The 18791-nt window shown below is 42.4% G+C and overlaps 1 protein-coding gene across 2 annotated transcripts in view; it reads left to right on the top strand.

The window, feature by feature from the left end:
• Window positions 1-18791, top strand: part of ABCC5 (ATP binding cassette subfamily C member 5) — a 273093-nt gene that overhangs the window by 116595 nt on the left and 137707 nt on the right. For both annotated transcript variants that reach the window (XM_033958465.1, XM_033958466.1), the window contains 2 exons: window positions 2561-2633; window positions 2924-3127. In XM_033958465.1, the coding sequence (XP_033814356.1) occupies window positions 2561-2633; window positions 2924-3127 (277 nt within the window). The remainder of the gene's footprint in view (window positions 1-2560; window positions 2634-2923; window positions 3128-18791) is intronic.

Raw genomic sequence — 18791 nt, 5'->3', positions numbered from 1 at the left:
CTGGCAAAACCCCAAATAGTAGCAGCATTCCATGCCACCAATCCAGGGCAAGCAATGGCCTTCTCCCATGTCTGTCTCAACAGCAATTTATGGACTTTTCCTCCAGGAACTTGTCCAAACTCCATATTTATTATTGGCTTAAACTTAGCCTTGTATGAGTTTACTATGCTGCTATGGGAGCTTCTTAACCTCTTTGATGTAATAGGAGTCTTCAAATTTAGACTGATTGAACCTGGTTTTTTTTTTCTTTTTATCCTGCCAAAGAATATATTGCAAAGTGAAGAAATTGCTTGGTGCCCTGGAGTAAGTGTTGACATGTACAATGGTGGGAAGATGGTAACTATAAAAATTGCTATCTGTGGCCCTATCTACCAACATGTTCATGATATGGTTTTATGAGAAGTATTTTTTTTTTATTAAAGAATAAACACTTAGAAACACGATGGTAGATAAAGGCCAAATGGCCCATCCACTCTGCAATCTGCAGTATTCACACTCTCTTCCCCTCTCTAAGAGAGATCCCATGTGCCTGTCCCATGTTTTCTTGAATTCAGTCTTTATCTCCACCACTTCTTCTGGGAGACTATTTCACACATCTACCAATATCTACATGGCATCGCTGGGACACATGTTATCAGACCGAAAGCTAAAATCCTATATTTATGCAGATGACATTACAATCGTCATCCCCATCTCGTCATTGTAACAAGAAACAGAACAACACCTCTTATCAGTACTCACCATGGTCGAACACTGGACCACTCGGTTCAAACAAACTAAATCCAGAAAAAACCAAATTCTTCCTTGCAAGCCCCAACCACAAATTAATGACCACCACCCTGCAACTTAACGGTCTAACTTACCCTATCAATTTCACCATCAAAATTCTTGGAGTCATCCTGGGCTGCTGCCTGACCTTCGAAGACCACACCAATGCCCAGGTCAAAAAATGTTTTTACACCCTCTGGAAACTCCGTACCATCAAACATTACTTCGACTTCCCCTCCTTCAGACTGCTGGTCCAATCCCTAATCTTAAGCACCCTTGATTACTGCAACATCATATATTTGGGCTCCTACAAGAAAACCATTAATCGTCTGAGACTCATTCAAAACACTGCCGTCCGCCTCATCTATGGCCTCAAAAAGTCAGACCATATTAGCCCTTACTACAGAAAACTTCACTGGTTACCAATAGAAGCGAGAGTCATTTTCAAATTCGCCTGCCTCTGCTTCAAAACTTAACCGGCTCGTCCCCGATATACCTGTCACACCACTTTGCGTTCCCAGGTACCAATCGCACACGCAATGCCTATCTGTTTACTTACCCATCCCCAAAGGGATGCACCTACAAAAGATTCCTTAACAAAACTCTCTCATTCCAAGCTGGCAGATGGACTGACTGCCTGATTACCCTCATCTCATCTGCTCCATCCTACTCATCCTTCAGGAAATCTCTCAAATCTTACCTCTTTGATAAATTTCTTTAGTGCCTGCTCTCAACTGCATGGTACATTCTCTGACATTGTATCCTCGCTGCATATGTACAGTCTCTTACACTGTAAACTGCCCACAACTGCATTGTACATTCTCTTGCTCTTCGCTGTATATGTACAGTCTCTTGCTTTGTAAACCGCTCTGAACTGTTTGTGGTATTGCGGTATACAAAAATAAAGTTATTATTATCTAAACCAAGCAAAATGGTAGAAGTGCAATAGTTTTGGCCAAATTTTATTTATTTATTTATTCATTCATTCATTCATTCCATGTGAGCCTTGCCAAGCCTTTGCAATGGTTTACATTTTTTTAAAAAGAGGGTAAAAAATAGGGCGAGAGGAAGAATTTAGCCGCTTCTTAGGCCAAAGCTTTCGATCATTGCAAGAATTTTGTATTTTGACTCGAGTGGTGACCGGTAGCCATTCAGAATGGAGGAGTGATGTGACCTGATCAAAGTGGCGAAAGTTGTGGAGTAGTGGATTGGATGAGTTGTAGATGTTTGAAAGCGTGTAGAGGGAATTACAATTAATCGACATGAAGACACGACTAATGCTAAAATGAGTGCTTAAAGGCAAGGTATTTGGGGTGGTCTTTGGTTCAGGAGATATTCTTAATTTGTTTAGTGTATTTTCAACTTATTGATCCTTTAGAAGTTTTTTGACTGTGGAAACAAATGATCGTGTCATGATAAACATTCCCAAACTTTGCAAGGCTAGGTTCACTAATGGTTACAAGACAACCCATAGGTACAGCCCAGTAGTAATACAGATGGAACAGAAATTGAAAGAGGTAAACCAGAAATCTCATTTTTAGATGTTACAGGAAATGGTTCTTGACCAGGTTGTTATCCTTTATTGAAAAGCCTAGAGACACTGACCACTTTTCTCACACTTGCAATCCTAGAGACAATAATGCACCCTGGAGCTCTAATTATGAGTCAGGCATAATTTCTGCTAGCCCGTGTTCTGAGACTGATACCACTTCAATAGAAATTGTGGTAAGCAAGCCCAGATACCATCTCTGTACATAGCATTGACAGTTGTACTGCTTTCTGTGCTTCACAGGTACAATACTGTATTGAGTGTCTGCTGCTTGAGACCAGACCTAGCGATCCTACCTAACAGTGACCTGACAGAGGTAAAGGCTTTCTGGCCATCATTTGTGTCATATTGAAAGGTCTGGTAATTTCAGCAGGTGTTTCATATCTTGAAACTATGGACAGTAAGTTTTAGATCTAGCCACTGCCTGTTGCCCTTATTGATGCCCAGGACTCTTCTCTCAGGCTGTAAAATCTACCTGGGGTGCAGCATAGCTACTGAGCCACTAGGATGACCTATATAGAGATTTTGATTGTGTAAATACTTTGTTTTGCAATAATAGAAGTTTTTGTGATTGCATTGGTACATGTGTCCTCTTTCTGTCTTTAGATTGGAGAGCGGGGAGCTAACCTAAGTGGGGGACAGCGGCAACGGATTAGTTTGGCTCGTGCTCTATACAGTGACAGAAATATTTACATCCTGGATGATCCCCTCAGTGCCTTAGATGCTCATGTGGGAAATCACATCTTCAACAGTGCAATCAAGAAACATATCAAGGACAAAACGGTGCTGTTCATTACCCACCAGCTTCAGGTAGGTTTAATATACTGCTTACCAGCTTCCAGGATCTGGTGGTAGAAGAGCCGGCTGCTCAAACCCTTCATAAAAGTAATGACCATGCAACACATACTCATTTATGCTGTATACTTCTCATTTATGCTGTATATTTATTGATAAGAACATAAGAATAGCCTTACTGGTTCAGACCCAATAGTCCATCAAGCCCAGTAGCTCATTCTCATGGTGGCCAATCCAGGTCACTAGTACCTGGCAAAAACCCAAAGAGTAGCAACATTTCATGCTACCTATCCAGAGCAAGCAGAGGCTTCCCCCATGTCTTAATAACAGACTATGGACTTTTCCTCCAGAAATTTGTCCAAACCTTTCTTAAAACCAACTTTGTTTTCCGCTTTTACGACAACCTCTGGCAACGCATTCCAGAGCTTTAAATATTCTCTTGAGTGAAAAAATATTTCCTCCTATTAGTTTTCAAAGTATTTCCGTGCAGTTTCATCGAGTGTCCCCCTAGTCTTTGTAATTTTTGATGGGTTGAAAAATTGATCCACTTGTACCCTTTCTGCTCCACTCAGGATTTTGTAGACTTCAATCATATCTCCCCTCAGCCTTCTCTTTTCCAAGCCGACGAGCCCTAACCTTTTTAGTCTTTCCTCATACGAGAAGAGTTCCATCCCATTTATCATCTTGGTCGCTCTTCTTTGAACCTCTTCTAGTATCGCTATATTTTTTGAACGCAATACTCCAAGTGAGGTTGCACCATGGAGCGATACAGAGGCATTATAATATCTTTAGCATTGTTAACCATCCCTTTTTTAATAATTCCTAGCATCTTGTTTACTTATTTGGCTGCCACCACACATTGGGCAAAAGGTTTCATTGTATTATATTACATTACATTAGTGATTTCTATTCCGCCTTTACCTTGCGGTTCAAGGCGGATTACATAAGAATTGTTATGATATTAAGAAGTACATATTGTTAAGGTAATAAGGAGTTCTTAAGAAATAGTTTGAACATTTTCTAATTTGCTAAGAAGTAATAATAATAATAATAATAACTTTATTTTTGTATACCGCCATACCCAGGGAGTTCTATGTGGTTCACATCAATTAAACAAAACTTAATAAGAAATTGCAATAAACTATCTTTACAAGTGAAGAAGGTATTGAAACAAAATTAACAAGAAATTACAATTGATCATGGTTACAGTTGATCATAATTACAAGCAATGAGGTGATGAAGGGGGGGGAATGAGTAGGTCATTGGAGTTAGTGAGATGGGGGAGATCAAAAAGAGGGGGGAGGGGACTGGGAGAGTTGGGTCGTTTGAGGGAGGGGAGAGAGAAATGGAAGAGATGGGATTAGGGATATTGAGCGTGGAATAAATGAGTTTTGAGTGTTTTTCGGAAATCAAGGTAGGTGTGGGCCTTGAGCAGAATTTGGGCTAGCCAAGTGTTCTGTTTGGCTGCCTGGTAGGCAAAGGTTTTGTCGAAGAACCTTTTGAGGTGACAAAGTTTTAGGGAGGGGAAGGCGAAAAGATTGATTCTGCGGGAGTTCTTTTTGTTGCAGTTCAGGATGAAATGAGGGGTGAGGTAGCTCGGAGATAGCCCAAAGACAGTTTTGTAACAGAAGCACGCGAACTTGAATAGGATTCTAGATTCAAGGGGTAGCCAATGTAGTTTGTGGTAAAAAGGGGTGATGTGGTCCCATTTGTTTAAGCCAAATATAAGGCGAACGGCGGTATTCTGGATAAGTTTCAGTCTCCTGATGGTTTTCTTCGTGGAGGCCAGATAAATGATGTTGCAGTAGTCTAGGATGCTGAGAATGGAGGATTGTGTCAACAGGCGGAATGAGGTGTCGTCAAAGTATTTTTTTATGGTGCGTAGTTTCCGAAGAACTGAAATGCATTTCCTGACCGTAATATCAGTATGTTTTTCCAGGGATAGATGTTTGTCTAGGGTGACTCCCAATACTTTTAAGGTTTGTTCGATGGGGAAGTCTTTGATTTTGTCATTGGGGGTAGCTAGGAAGAATTTGGTTTTGTCAGGATTTAATTTTAGTCTGTGGGATAGCATCCAGAGTTCTATCTGAGTAAGTGAGCTTGAAAGAGAGGTGAGCAACTCTGGAGTGAAGCTGGTTAGTGGGATGACTATTGTAATGTCATCTGCGTAGATGAAGAATTTGAGGTTGAGGTTTTGCAGGAGGTTTCCCAGGGAGGCGAGGTAGATGTTAAACAGGGTGGGGGAGAGGGGGGAGCCCTGTGGGACCCCACAGGCATTATCCCAGCTGTATGAGAGGGAGTCATTCTTGTATACCCTGTATGATCTATTTTTTAGAAATCCGCGGAACCAATTGAGGACTTGGCCAGAGATGCCGATGTAGGCAAGGCAGTCTAGGAGGATGGAGTGGTCTACGAGGTCGAATGCACTGCTAAGATCAAGTTGTACTATCAAGGCGCTAGTGCCCTGGCTGAAAAGTGAATGAAGGTGGTCGAGTAGAGCGGCAATGATGGTCTCGGTGCTGTGGTCCTGGCGGAAGCCTGATTGGTTGTCGTTTAAGATACTGAATTTTTCTAGGTATGTGGTGATTTCGGCATTTACTAGCCCTTCAGCTATTTTGGTGAACAGCGGGATGCTCGCGATCGGTCTGTAGTTAGACGGGGTGTTGAGTGGCTCTTTTGTGTTTTTTATAATAGGGGTTATTATTATATGGCCTTGTTCTGCCGGGAAATTTCCTGTGGATAGTGAACTGTTTATCCATGCCAACATATTGGCTTTGAAATGAGTTGGTGCGGTTTTCATGATGTTTGGGGGGCAGGTGTCCAGTCTGCAGAAGGCTTTGGTATATTTATTGTAATATTTATTGAAGGTTTGCCAGTCGATGGGAGAAAAGTGGTTCCAGCTTAGGTTCGTTCTGGATCCAGAGTCAGGTTTAGATGTGTCGGAGTCTACGAGTATAGGAAAGTTTCCATGGGGATTGGTTGAGGATGTTATCGAAGATCTTAGATTTTGTACTTTGGAATTAAAGAAATCTGCTAGGATGTCAGAGGATAAAATGGGTTCTTCATGGTTGTCGATGAGCGTCTCGAGGTTGTAGAGGTCGTTGACCAGTTTAGAAAGGTTTTTACTGTTGGTGGAGATGTTACCAATTTTGTGTGCATAAAAGTCTTTTCGTTTCTCCTTGGTGAGGTTTTTATAGTTTTTGAGTTTTAGTCTCCAGGCAACTCTGTGCTCCTGGGTACTGGACTTAATCCATAGTCTTTCTGATTTTCTTAGGTCCTTTTTTATTAGTAGCAACTCTGCGTCGAACCAGCCTTCTAGATTTGAAGATCTGATTCTGCGGGATTTTAAGGGGGCTATTTCATCTAGGATGTTAGTGCTGTCTTTGATCCAGGAGGTCATGAATAGTTCTGTTTCTTCGTTTTGGTTTTTGATAGTCTCATAGCGGGACCAGAATTCTTCAGGGTCGATCTTCCCTCTAGTGGTGTGAGTTTTTTTGGTTCTTGTTTTGTTATTTTTGTAAGAGGGTTGTTGGTAATCAATGGAGAAGTTACAAAGTCTGTGATCAGACCATAGGGAGTCTGTCCAGGTATCCTGATTCCAATGGAATTTAGGGTGGGTTGGCGTATTGGTGGAGAATGTCACCAGGTCCAGCTGATGGCCTCTTAGGTGAGTTCTGATCGGAGGGGGTATGAAGTATCCGAGTTGGGAGATGAGTGACAAAAAGTCAGATGTTTCTGGTTGGTCTGTTAGCTCTAAGTGAATGTTGATGTCACCACATAATAGGTTGTAAGGATTTGCTAATGAGTTAGTCAGTAGGAATTCCGTGAAGTCTTCTTTGGCTAGTTTCCTTTTTTTTGGTGGGACATAGAATAGGGTGATGGTCAGGGGGAGGCTAGGGACTTTGAAGTTAGTGAGACCGATAGTAATTCTAGGTTTGGGGAGGATTTGGAGCTCCGAACAGTGCAATTTAGGTGGTCTCTAAATATTATTGCTAATCCTCCTCCCCTTCCCCAGGATCTGGCAAGGGATAGAATCTTGAAGCCTGGGGGAAGACAGTCTTTGATAATTATGTCGTTGTCTGATAACAACCAGGTTTCTGTGAGTAGAACAAGGTCTGGGTTAGATTCATTCAGCCAATCTTTGATCAGTAAGGATTTGTTCCTCATTGATCTTATGTTCAGGTAGTAGCCTTGAAGTTCTGGTAGTTGGTGTGGTCAGTGGGGAAGTGATGGGAATAGGCTACATTTTTTAGAGATCGTTGTTTATTGGTGCGAGGCTTAGTAGGTCTCTGGTGGGGAGGGGGAGGGTTTAGGGGTGGGCCTATAGCTGGATGATCATGTAAGGTATGGTGTCTGAAAGAGGGGTGTTTGGGGTTGGTTGTGCGGTAAGTGGTATAGTGAACTGGGATAGGGTTCGCGTAAAGAGGGTCGGATGTGCAGATTCTGATACTGATTAGGTAGAGTGAGAGCAGTACCGTAAATTACTGAAAGTTAGGTCGTGCCATGGTAGGGCCTGTCTAGCTAAACAGTATGTGGCTGGCTGTACAGAGAGTGTCCAGGCTATCAAGTTTCTCAGGCGACAGGATGATTGGCAAAATTATTAGTCACACAATGCTGAGGTTACAGTTTGCAAATACAGTGGTGCCTCGCATAAAGAACGCCTCGCACAGCGAACGCTGTACACAACGAACTTCATGTCATGATTCATACAACGAACTTCGTTTCACACAACGAAGTCGCCCGAGCTTCCACGATCGCTGCCGATGTATTGCATCCTTCCGCGCAGGCGCTGCAGGCAGTCGTTAGTCACTGCGCTTAACGCGTTTCACATAACAAACTTTTCGCATAACAAACTTGCTCCTGGAACGAATTAAGTTCGTTGTGTGAGGCACCACTGTACCAGTTTCTAGTCTAAGATTGCTGCGGTAGGTGTGCGAGGCTACAATGATTTTGCCAGGCTACAGGGTGCAAGCTTGTTGCCAGGCTACCGGATTAAGGGCTACCTTTTGCTATGAAGGTTTTACAAGGTTATAGAAGAGAGTAAAGGCTGCAGAATGCTACAACGTTACAGAGCTACAGAATGCTACATTGATTTTGAGAGGCTACAGAGTTATTTCTAGGCTATAACATTGTTACAATGAGTAAGCTGGGGTAGAGGTAATTACAGTGTTGCAAGGGCTGCAGACTGCTACAGTGGATTATAAGACTATAGACAGATTGAATTATTTAACAGCTATTTCAAAGTTATGCAAAGGTTATACAAAGTTGGCTATAGGCGTTTTTGAGATACTTATCCAATCTAGACCGTCGTGAATTTTATCGCAGTAACAGGGTGACCGGTTTGTTGTCCCCGTCTGTGGGGGAGGCTTGAATCCAACGAAGCTGGTCTCCTGCAGGCTCGGGAGGGGGCGGAGCCGTGTTCCCACGCTCCTCTCCGCTTGTGGCTGGAGTGAAAAAGTCTCCCGTCGGTGGGGGAGGCTTGGATCCGGCGAAACTGGTCTCCTGCAGGCTCGGGAGGGGGGCGGAGCAGTGCTCCCACGCTCCTCTCCGCTTGTGGATAGTATAGTAGATAGTATTGTAGAAGGAGTTTGGGCATGTCTGGTTATGTTATATTGGTTTTATGTATTTTTTGAAGAGTAGGGTTTTTGTTTCTTTTTTGTAGTCTGTGGTCGAAATCATTAGATTGTTGAGTTATCCGTCCAGTTTCGCTGCTCTGGTGGCCAGTAGGTTGTCATACAGTTTTATTCGTTTGACGTTTTTGGTTGGCGGATGTGTGAATATTGTGTGGGTTCTCCTGTGTGTGGTTGAGGTAGATTGAATTAGTCAATTGTTCCAGTAGGTTGGGCTGTCTCCGTTTATAGCTTTAAATAGTAAGCAGTGGAATTTGAAATGTACTCTGGCTTGTATTGGGAGCCAGTGTGAGTCGTGATATGCCTCTGTGATGTGGTTGTATTTTTTCAGCGAATAGATGAGTCTTAGAACTGTGTTTTGTATGGTTTGTAGTTGTTTTATCGTGGTTACAGGGCAGGGGAGATATAGTATGTTGCAGTAGTCTATTAGGCCAAGGATCAGTGATTGAACCACGAGTTGGAATTGTTTTCTGTCGAAGAATTTTCGGACTTGTCTTAGGTTTCTCATAGTTGCAAATGATGTTTTTATTATTTTGTTGATTTTTGGTTGCACGGTACAGCCTCTGTCTATCAGCACTCCGAGGAGTTTTAGCTTGGGTTGAATGGGGGTATGAGATAGAATTAATTACTAGGTTAATCAAGGTTGGAGTTTTGCTGTTTTCTAGGAGGATGAAGTTTGTTTTGTCAGGGTTAAGCTTTAGTTTGTGTTCTTTCATCCATGTTGTTACTGCTTTGAGTGTTCTTTGTATTGTGCCTACCTTGGAGGGAGCTGGTTGGTCGAAGGGGAGGAGTATGGTGGATGTCATCTGCGTAACTATAGGAGGTAATGCCTAGTTTGTCTAGGTATGAGCTTAGGGAGACAATGTATAAGTTGAAGAGTGTGGTGATCCTTGGGGTACTCCACATTGGTTGGACCATGGTTCTGATTTTTCTTTGTTTGTTTTGACTCTATAAGTTCTGGATTGTAGGAATCCTTTAAACCATGTTAGTACCTTGCCTGTAATTCCTATTGTCTAGTGTTTGTAAAAGGATGTCATGGTCTACTAGGTCAAAGGCTGCAGAGAGGTCTAGTTGTATGATCAGCATTTTCTTGCCTGTGTTGAGGTGTTGTCTCGCGATGTCCATGAGTGTTCCTAGAAGAGTCTCAGTGCTGTAGTTGGTTCTGAAGCCAGACTGTGTGGGGTGGAGTAAGTTGTGGTTTTCTAGGTATAAGTTTAGGGCTTTAGCTACGAGGCCTTCCATTAGCTTGACGTAAAGTGGGATTGAGGCTATGGGTCTGTAGTTGGATGGTTGTTCTGTTGCTCCTTTGGGGTCTTTTAGGATTAGAGTTATAATGATTTTGCTGAGGTCTTGTGGGAACTGGCAATCTGTGAGTAAAGTTTGTATCCATTGTAGGAGCAGAGTGTGGAATAGCGTACTAGAGATTTTCAATAGGTATGGGGGGCAGTGGTTAAGGTCACAGGCTGTGTGACTGTATTTGTTAGTTTGTTGAAGTCTGATCATTGTATAGGTGAGAAGTGGGACCAGGTTCTGTCTGCTGCTACTGAATCTTTCTCTGTGGTGGGAGTTGTGATCTCTTCTAGGTGAGTAGGTATTCCATTAAAAGTGGCTCTGATATTTGCGATCTTGTTTTTGAAGAATGTGGTTAAGAGGTTGGCCAAGGGGGAGGGGGAGTTGTTATTGGTCAGATATGGCGTGATGTCTGTGAGTTCTTTTAGTAACTAGAATAGCTTTTTTTGTGTCTTGGGATCCTTCTATTTGCTTTGTGTAGTATGTCTTTCTTTTTTCTTTCAGCTTTTGTTTGTACTTTTGGTGCAGTATTCTCCATGCTGTTTTTGTGGAATCTTGGCTACTTTTTCTCCATTTTCTTTCTAGTTGTCTGCATTGCCTTTTGAGTTGGAGTATGCAAGGTCATGCATATTGGGAAAAAGAACCCGATGTTCACTTACAAGATGGGGGGATCACCGCTTGGGGTGAGCAACCTTGAAAGAGACCTGGGAGTGATGGTAGACACAACACTGAAGGCGTCAGCGCAGTGTGCCACAGCCTCAAGGAAAGCGAACAGAATGTTGGGTATCATTAAGAAAGGTATCACGACCAGGACGAAGGAAGTCATCCTGCCACTGTATCGTGCAATGGTGCGCCCGCACCTGGAGTACTGTGTCCAGTACTGGTCGCCGTACCTCAAGAAGGACATGGCAGTACTTGAGAGAGTCCAGAGAAGAGCAACTAAGCTAATAAAGGGTATGGGGGACCTCTCATATACTGACAGACTGAAAAAGCTGGGGCTTTTCTCGCTGGAAAAGTGACGACTTAGAGGAGACATGATAGAAACCTTCAAGATCATGAAGGGCATAGAAAAAGTGGATAGGGACAGATTTTTCAAACTATGGGGGAACCACAAGCACAAGGGGACACTCAGAGAAATTGAAAAGGGAGAGGTTTAGAACAAACGCCAGGAAGTTCTTTTTCACCCAGAGGGTGGTGGATACATGGAATGCGCTACTGGAGGATGTGATAAGCAGAAGCACTCTACAGGGCTTCAAAGAAGGTCTGGACAGGTACCTGGAGGACAAAGGGATAGAGGGGTACATATAAGAGTAGAGGTAAGGTTATAGGGATAGGATTAGAGGTAAATTATAAAATTAGTCAGAGACCACCGCTCAGGGAGTGGGCCTGATGGGCCGCCGCGGGAGCGGACCGCTGGTCGAGATGGACCTCTGGTCTGCCCCAGTGGAGGCAACTTCTTATGTTCTTAGTAGTTCGTTGTCGAACCATTTGTCTGATTTTCTGTGGATTCTGGTTTTCGATTGTTCTGGGGCTAGCTCTTTTAGGGTTGCTGTACTTAGATGGCTCCATTGTGAGATGAAGTCTTTGGGGTTGTAGTCTTGGATTATGGTGTCTGTTTTTGTCCAGAATTTGGTGGGGTCTTTGTATTGATGTGAATTGTAAGTTATTTTTTGTGTAACTGGTTTGCTTTTGTTTTTGGTCCAGTTGATTTTGAAGGAGTACATATAATGATCAGACCAGAGGGAACGGTACCAACATCCGTTTGATGTGTGGATTTCTGGTTGAGTGGACTGTTGGGACATGTAGGCTGCAATGTTGAGTTGATGTCCTTTTTCATGTGTGGTTTGATGGTCTAGTATCTTGTATGTTAGGGCCTCGAGGTATGCTAGTAAGTTTTCAACTTGTTTGTGGGATTGTTTTTTGAGTTGGAGGTGGAGGTCTCCTAGAATTAAGTTGTAGGTTGTCGTTAGTGAGTTTTGGTAAATAAAATCTTCAAATTTTGGTTTTGCTGTGTTCCAGTTTTCCTGGAATTATGTAGCAGAGCATGCATGTTTGTGTTCCTTTGAGTGATGTACTTGAGAGTTGACAGGCTAGTAGATCCATTATGGAGTGGTTGTTTTGCGTTGTATTTTTAGGTCTATGGAGGTTCTGGCTATGATGGCAATTCCTCCTCCTCTTTGGTTTTCTCTGCAGACCACTATTATTTTGTATCCCTTTGGGTAGACTTCCTTTATTCTGAGGTCTGAATCAGAAGTAAGCCAAGTTTCTGTGAGGAAAAGGCAATCTATATTTTCTTCTTCTATCCAGTTTTTTATGTGTTCTGTCTTGGGGCCTATGGCTCTGATGTTCACGTATGCACATGTGAGAGTGGTGTAGGCTGTTCGTGTGATTTGAGTAAATTTTGGATAGATGAGTGATCTTAGGTGAGGTTGTGTTTTGGTCTTGTAAGGGTTTGTCGGTCTCCTTGTAGTTTGTGTGGTGGGTTGGTAAGAGTGGGTCTGATAGTTTGTGTTTCTATCTATTGTGAGCCATCTGGTTGGGTGGGTAATTCCGTTAGAGTTTGAAATAGTTGGTATTGGGGAGATGATGTTTGCTGTTGCCTTCCAGTTGGTTAGGAGCAGTGTAATCAGTAGGATAGCTTGAGGATATTTTTGTGTGGTTTTCATTGTGGTGCAGAGAATGGCAGGTGTTGTAGTTGAGGGAAGTGTTGGAGAAGTTATTTTCCTTCCTTGGCTTGTTGAGAGTTGTCTACAATGACACCCAGATCCCTTTCTTGGGTGCTAATCCCCAAGGTGGACCCTAGCATCTGGTAACTGTGATTTGGGTTATTCTTCCAATGTGTATCACTTTGCATTTGTCCACATTCAATTTCATCTGCCAATTTCATTTGATTTTTGGTTGGAATGGCGTCTCATGTTTCCTCTGTGATTGTGCCATGTTCTTAGTATCAAAATGCCTAGAATATATAAAGAAAACAGAATATTAGTAGATACATGGAAAACCTTAAGATATATGAATAATTTAACACCTATTCCAATACATAAATCAACAAATCAAACTATATGGCTGAACTCCAAGATTCAAATTGGCGGTTTTAAGATCATCTGGAAGTATTGGATGTTGGCAGGTATACGTATTCTAGATGATGTTATATCTAATGGTAAGCTGCTTGAATTTTCACAGTTGCAACATAAATTTGGTCTTAATAAATCAGAGTTTTAGATGGTTGCAACTGAAGAAAGCCATTCAGGCATGGTTCCCTGAATGGAAAAATCTTAATAATCAATATGGTTTAGAGTTCTTATGCTTTCAGATGGACTTCTTGGGACACCAGGCCGCACAGTGGTATAAAATGATATCTGGATTTATGAAAAAAAAACAAAAACTGGTCTTCGGGACATTTAGAGCATTGAGAGTAAGCATCAAATTACTGTGTCTCAATGGCCACGGATTTGGTCTTGGAGGATGAGGGGTACAGTGTCTGCATCTATGAGACAAACTTGGTTTTTTCTGTTACTTAGAGCATTCTGGACCCCTGTTCGTTTACAAAAATTAGACAGCTCTAAGTCTAATAGATGCTGGTATTGTCATCTCGAAGCAGGGACTTTAGATCATCTATTATTTTATTGTCCATTCATTTTGGCTTTTTGGAAATCAATATGGAGGCCAAATAAACTGTTTGTTAGAAAATCCGATGGCATTATCATATGATATTATATTATTTGCCATGTCAATAAGGGCAAAGAGTCAAATATCTTCCAAAAATAATAAGCTCTTACTAATTATGACAGGAGTCGCCATACAACAGATTACATTTAATTGGAAAAATTGGAGTAGATTGAACTACAGTTTTTGGTGGAATTCTTTGTGCCATATATATATAAAATGGAAAGAACATTAGCCACACAGAAAGGAAATTTTAGTAAATTTCAAGAGGTTTGGGGGCCATTAACAGATTATTGTAATGAGTAGATAACATTTTTCCCTTAATAGTATAATTATAAATGAGGGGGTGGGGGGAGGTTTTTGGTCTTTTATTAAATGTTGAGGTTAATAGAACATATTTTATAGTATATGTGATTGCATATTTTATGATAGGGATGGGAGGGTGGGGGTGAAATTTAATTAATTTAAGTTGATTACGATAGAAAATCAAGTGATGAATCCAAGTTCAAATGTCATTTCCTGAAGCACTTGTAAGTTGTAAAAATGAATAAAGAATTTATAAAAAAAAAAAAAAATTAATCTACCACTTAGTCTTCCAATTTCCTAAAGTCTGCCTTCAATTTTTTACAATCTGCATATGTTTTGACAACTTTGAACAGTTTAGTGTCATCTGCAAATTTAATCACTTCACTCATTGTTCCAATTTCCAGATTGTTTATAAATAAGTTAAATAGTACTGGCCCCAGTACCGATCTCTACGGCACTCCACTGTTTACTCTCCTCCATTGAGAAAATATGATATGATAAAAGCAGATTACAAAATTAAAGCAGCTTTAAACAAGTATTAAAAGAGTACAGAAAACTGATTTTCCAATAGCAGGGAGAGAAATTCTCGCTATGTGGCTAGCAAGCAATTAGCAGAATACTTCTGTCTAACTGCTCTGTCTGTTATCACTTCTTATGTACTTTATAACAAACAGTAACTCGTGACTTTACATCCTAGCAACCTTTATGTTATTTTTAGTAAATTCTGCTTATATTTTGTTAATCATTCCTAAGCACAGGTACATGTAGAGAACTTAACCTGAAACATTCCATACCGATAACTAAATCTATTTCCAGTGCAATAGGTAAGACATTTTAGACCAGGGGTGCCCAGAAAGAGTAAACAGGCAGATAGACAAAGGCGACCCGGTCGACATTATAGAAACATAGAAGATGACGGCAGAAAAGGGCTACAGCCCATCAAGTCTGCCCACTCTGCTTACCCACCCCCTGTCTATGCCCTAATGACCCAATTTCCTTATCTTGACCCTCGTAGGGATCCCACATGGGTATCCCATTTATTCTTAAAGTCTGGCACACTGTCTGCCTCGATCACCTGCACTGGAAGCTTGTTCCAATGATCAACCACTCTCTCTGTGAAGAAATACTTTCTGGTGTCGCCATGAAATTTTCCGCCCCTGAGTTTGAGCGGGTGCCCTCTTGTGGCCGAGGGTCCCTTGAGAAAGAAAATATCATCTTCCACTTCGACACGTCCCGTGAGGTACTTAAATGTTTCGATCATGTCTCCCCTCTCCCTACGTTCCTCAAGAGTGTAGAGCTGCAATTTGTTCAGTCTCTCTTCGTACGAGAGACCCTTGAGCCCCGAGATCATCCTGGTGGCCGTCCGTTGAACCAATTCAATTCTGCGCACATTTTTACTGTAATGTGGCCTCCAGAATTGCACACAGTACTCCAGATGAGGTCTCACCATGGCCCTGTACAACGGCATTATGACTTCAGGCTTTCGGCTGACGAAACTTCTATTGATACAACCCAATATCTGCCTTGCCTTAGATGAAGCCTTCTCCACTTGATTGGCAGTTTTCATGTCTGCACTGAGGATTACTCCTAAATCTCGTTCTGCTGAAGTCCTAGTTAAAGTTTCTCCGTTCAAGAAGTACGTCCTGCATGGATTTCCGCTTCTGAGGTGCATGACCTTACATTTCTTAGCATTGAAGCCTAGCTGCCAGGTTGAGGACCAACTTTCCAATGTAAGCAGGTCCTGCGCCATATAATTCTGTAAACTGCATTCACTTACTATATTACATAGTTTGGCGTCATCGGCGAATAGTGTTATTTTACCTTGAAGCCCTTGAGTCAGATCCCCTATGAATAGGTTGAAAAGGAGTGGACCCAGGATCGAGCCCTGCGGCACTCCACTGGTCACCTCCGATGTTTTAGAGAGGGTACCATTAACCACCACCCTCTGAAGTCTGCCACTCAGCCAATCATTGACCCATGCAGTTAGTGTCTCTCCTAACCCCATCGATTCCATCTTGCTTAGCAGCCTGCGGTGTGTGACACTGTCAAAAGCTTTACTGAAGTCCAGGTACACGACGTCCAAAGACTCTCCCAAGTTCAACTTTCTTGTTACCCAGTCAAAGAAGCTGATGAGATTGGATTGGCAGGACCTACCCTTGGTGAATCCATGCTGACTGGGATCCCGAAGATTCCCTTCATTCAAGATCGTGTCCAATTTGCTTTTAATTAGTGTTTCCATGAGTTTGCACACTATTGATGTGAGACTCACCGATCTATAATTCGCAGCCTCTGCCCTGCAACCCTTTTTATGCAGAGGAACGACATTAGCTAATTTCCAGGCCAGGGGAACTTTCCCCTTACTTAGGGAGAGATTGAATAGCTCAGCCAACGGTTTCGCCAGGACATCGCTCAATTCTCAGAGTATATCTGGATTTTCAGAAGGCGTTTGCCAAGGTTCTGCATGAACGACTACTTTGGGAAATTGCGAGCCATGGAATAGAGGGTGAAATACGTGGATTAAAAACTGGCTGGATCATAGGAAACAGAGAGTGGGGGTAAGTGGACAATACTCGGACTGGAGGCACGTCTCCAGTGGGTTGCCGCAGGGCTCGGTGCTTGGACCTGTGCTCTTCAACATCTTTATAAACAATCTAGACATTGGTACGACAAGTGAGGTAATCAAATTTGCAGACGATACGAAGTTATTCAGAGTAGTGAAGACGCAGGGGGATTGCCAAGATCTGCAACATGACATAATCAGGCTCGGGGAATGGGTATCGACATGGATAAGTGTAAAGTGATGCATGTCGGTAAGTTGGAAAGGGACTTGGGAGTTCTGATCGACAAGTCGATGAAGCCGTCTATGCAATGTGTGGCGGTGGCGAAAAGGGCGAACAGAATGCTAGGAATAATAAAGAAGGGGATCTCGAACAGATCGGACAAGGTTATCATGCCGCTGTACCGGGCCATGATGCGCCCTCACCTGGAGTACTACGTACAGCACTAGCACTGGTCGCTGTGCATGAAGGAGGACACAGTACTACTCAAAAGGGTCCAGAGAAGAGCGACTAAGATGGTTAAGTGGTTGGAGGAGCTGCCGTACAGTGACAGATTAGAGAAACTGGGCCTCTTCTCCCTCGAACAGAGGAGATTGCGAGGGGACATGATCGAAATATTCAAGGTACTGAAGGGAATAGATCTGGTAGATAAGGACAGGTTGTTCACCCTCTCCAAGATAGGGAGAACGTGAGGGCACTCTCTAAAATTGAAAGGGGATAGGTTCCGTACAAACGTAAGGAAGTTCTTTTTCACCCAGAGAGTGGTAGAAAACTGGAACGCTCTTCCGGAGTCTGTCATAGGGGAAAACACCCTCCAGGGATTCAAGACAAAGTTAGACAAGTTTATGCTGAATCAGAACGTATGCAGGTAGGGCTAGTCTCAGTTAGGGTGCTGGTCAGAAGGGAGAAGGGAGGTGGGACTGGAACCAATGAAGGTAACTCAAGAGAACAAGCGCACCCTAAGTACAAATAAAAAAGCCAAAAACAGAAAACTATTACTGTTGGGGGATTCCATCATCAGAGGCATTAACCTTGGAACACAGGGTGAGGAGACCAAAATAGTGAAATGTCTTCCAGGATCCTCAGCTACCAGGAGTTCCAGGCAAATACTGACTATAATTAAGGAAGAAACTAAGGATTTTAACACTGATGTTGTTATCCATTTGGGAACAAATGACCTGGCCAACAACTCCACACTTGCAGCACAGAAAGCTTTTTGGTGAGGGCGTGAAACCTTTTGTAAAGACTTTAGCTTTTTCTGAAATACTGCCTGCACATGAAAAGGGAGAGCAAAGAGTGAAAAACACAGAGGACTTTAATAGATGGCTTAGAGCCTGGTGTCATCAAGAAGGCTTCAGGTACATAGGAGGATGGGGAAATACATGGAAGGACAAGAAGCTATATTGCACTGATGGGCTACATATTACTACAGCAGGAAAAAGAAACCTTGCAGAGAAATTTAGACAATATTTTTCTAGGCATTTAAACTAGAAGGTGGGGGTGGTGTATGTACGAAGGAAAATTAGAGACCACCCCCGGCAAAAGAAAAGATGTGATGGTAGTAAAGGCTGCAACATAAGCAATATCAGCAACTCATTTCTTAGTATTGCAACGGAAAGTAAAACGACACAAAAATCCATACGAAAAAGGAGATTATCACTGAAAAATAGCTGGAAAGCGATGACCACAAATGCTCGCAGTCTAAGCAACAAAGTTCATGATCTGCAAGCCCTGTTATTAGAGGCAGATCTAGATATTGTTGCTATCACAGAGACATGGTTCAGTGAATCACATGGATGGGATGCAAACATACCGGGATATAATCTTTTTAGGAAGGACAGAGATGGTCATAAAGCTGGAGGAGTATCTCTCTATGTAAAGATCAATATCCAAGCGACCGAAATGCAAGGGACCTGGGGAGAGGAAGAAGCGATATGGATTGCTCTGAAAAGAGAAGATGGAACTTCTATCTACGTAGGTGTAGTCTACAGACCTCCGACTCAATCGCAGCAAATTGATAAGGATCTGATTGTGGATATCCAAAAGTTTGGAAGGAAAGAGGAGGTTCTGCTGTTGGGAGATTTCAACCTGCCGGATGCGGACTGGAATGTTCCGTCTGCGGAATCGGAAAGAAGTAGGGAAATTATGGATGCCTTTCAAGAGGCTCTGCTCAGACAAATGGTGACGGAACCCACAAGGGAAAAAGCGATATTGGATCTGGTCCTCACA

The sequence above is a fragment of the Geotrypetes seraphini genome, chromosome 9 (genome assembly GCF_902459505.1).
Source record: "Geotrypetes seraphini chromosome 9, aGeoSer1.1, whole genome shotgun sequence".
Lineage (NCBI taxonomy): Eukaryota > Metazoa > Chordata > Amphibia > Gymnophiona > Dermophiidae > Geotrypetes > Geotrypetes seraphini.
The sequence above is the reverse complement of the archived record's forward strand: the minus strand, read 5'-3'. Positions and strand labels throughout refer to the sequence as shown.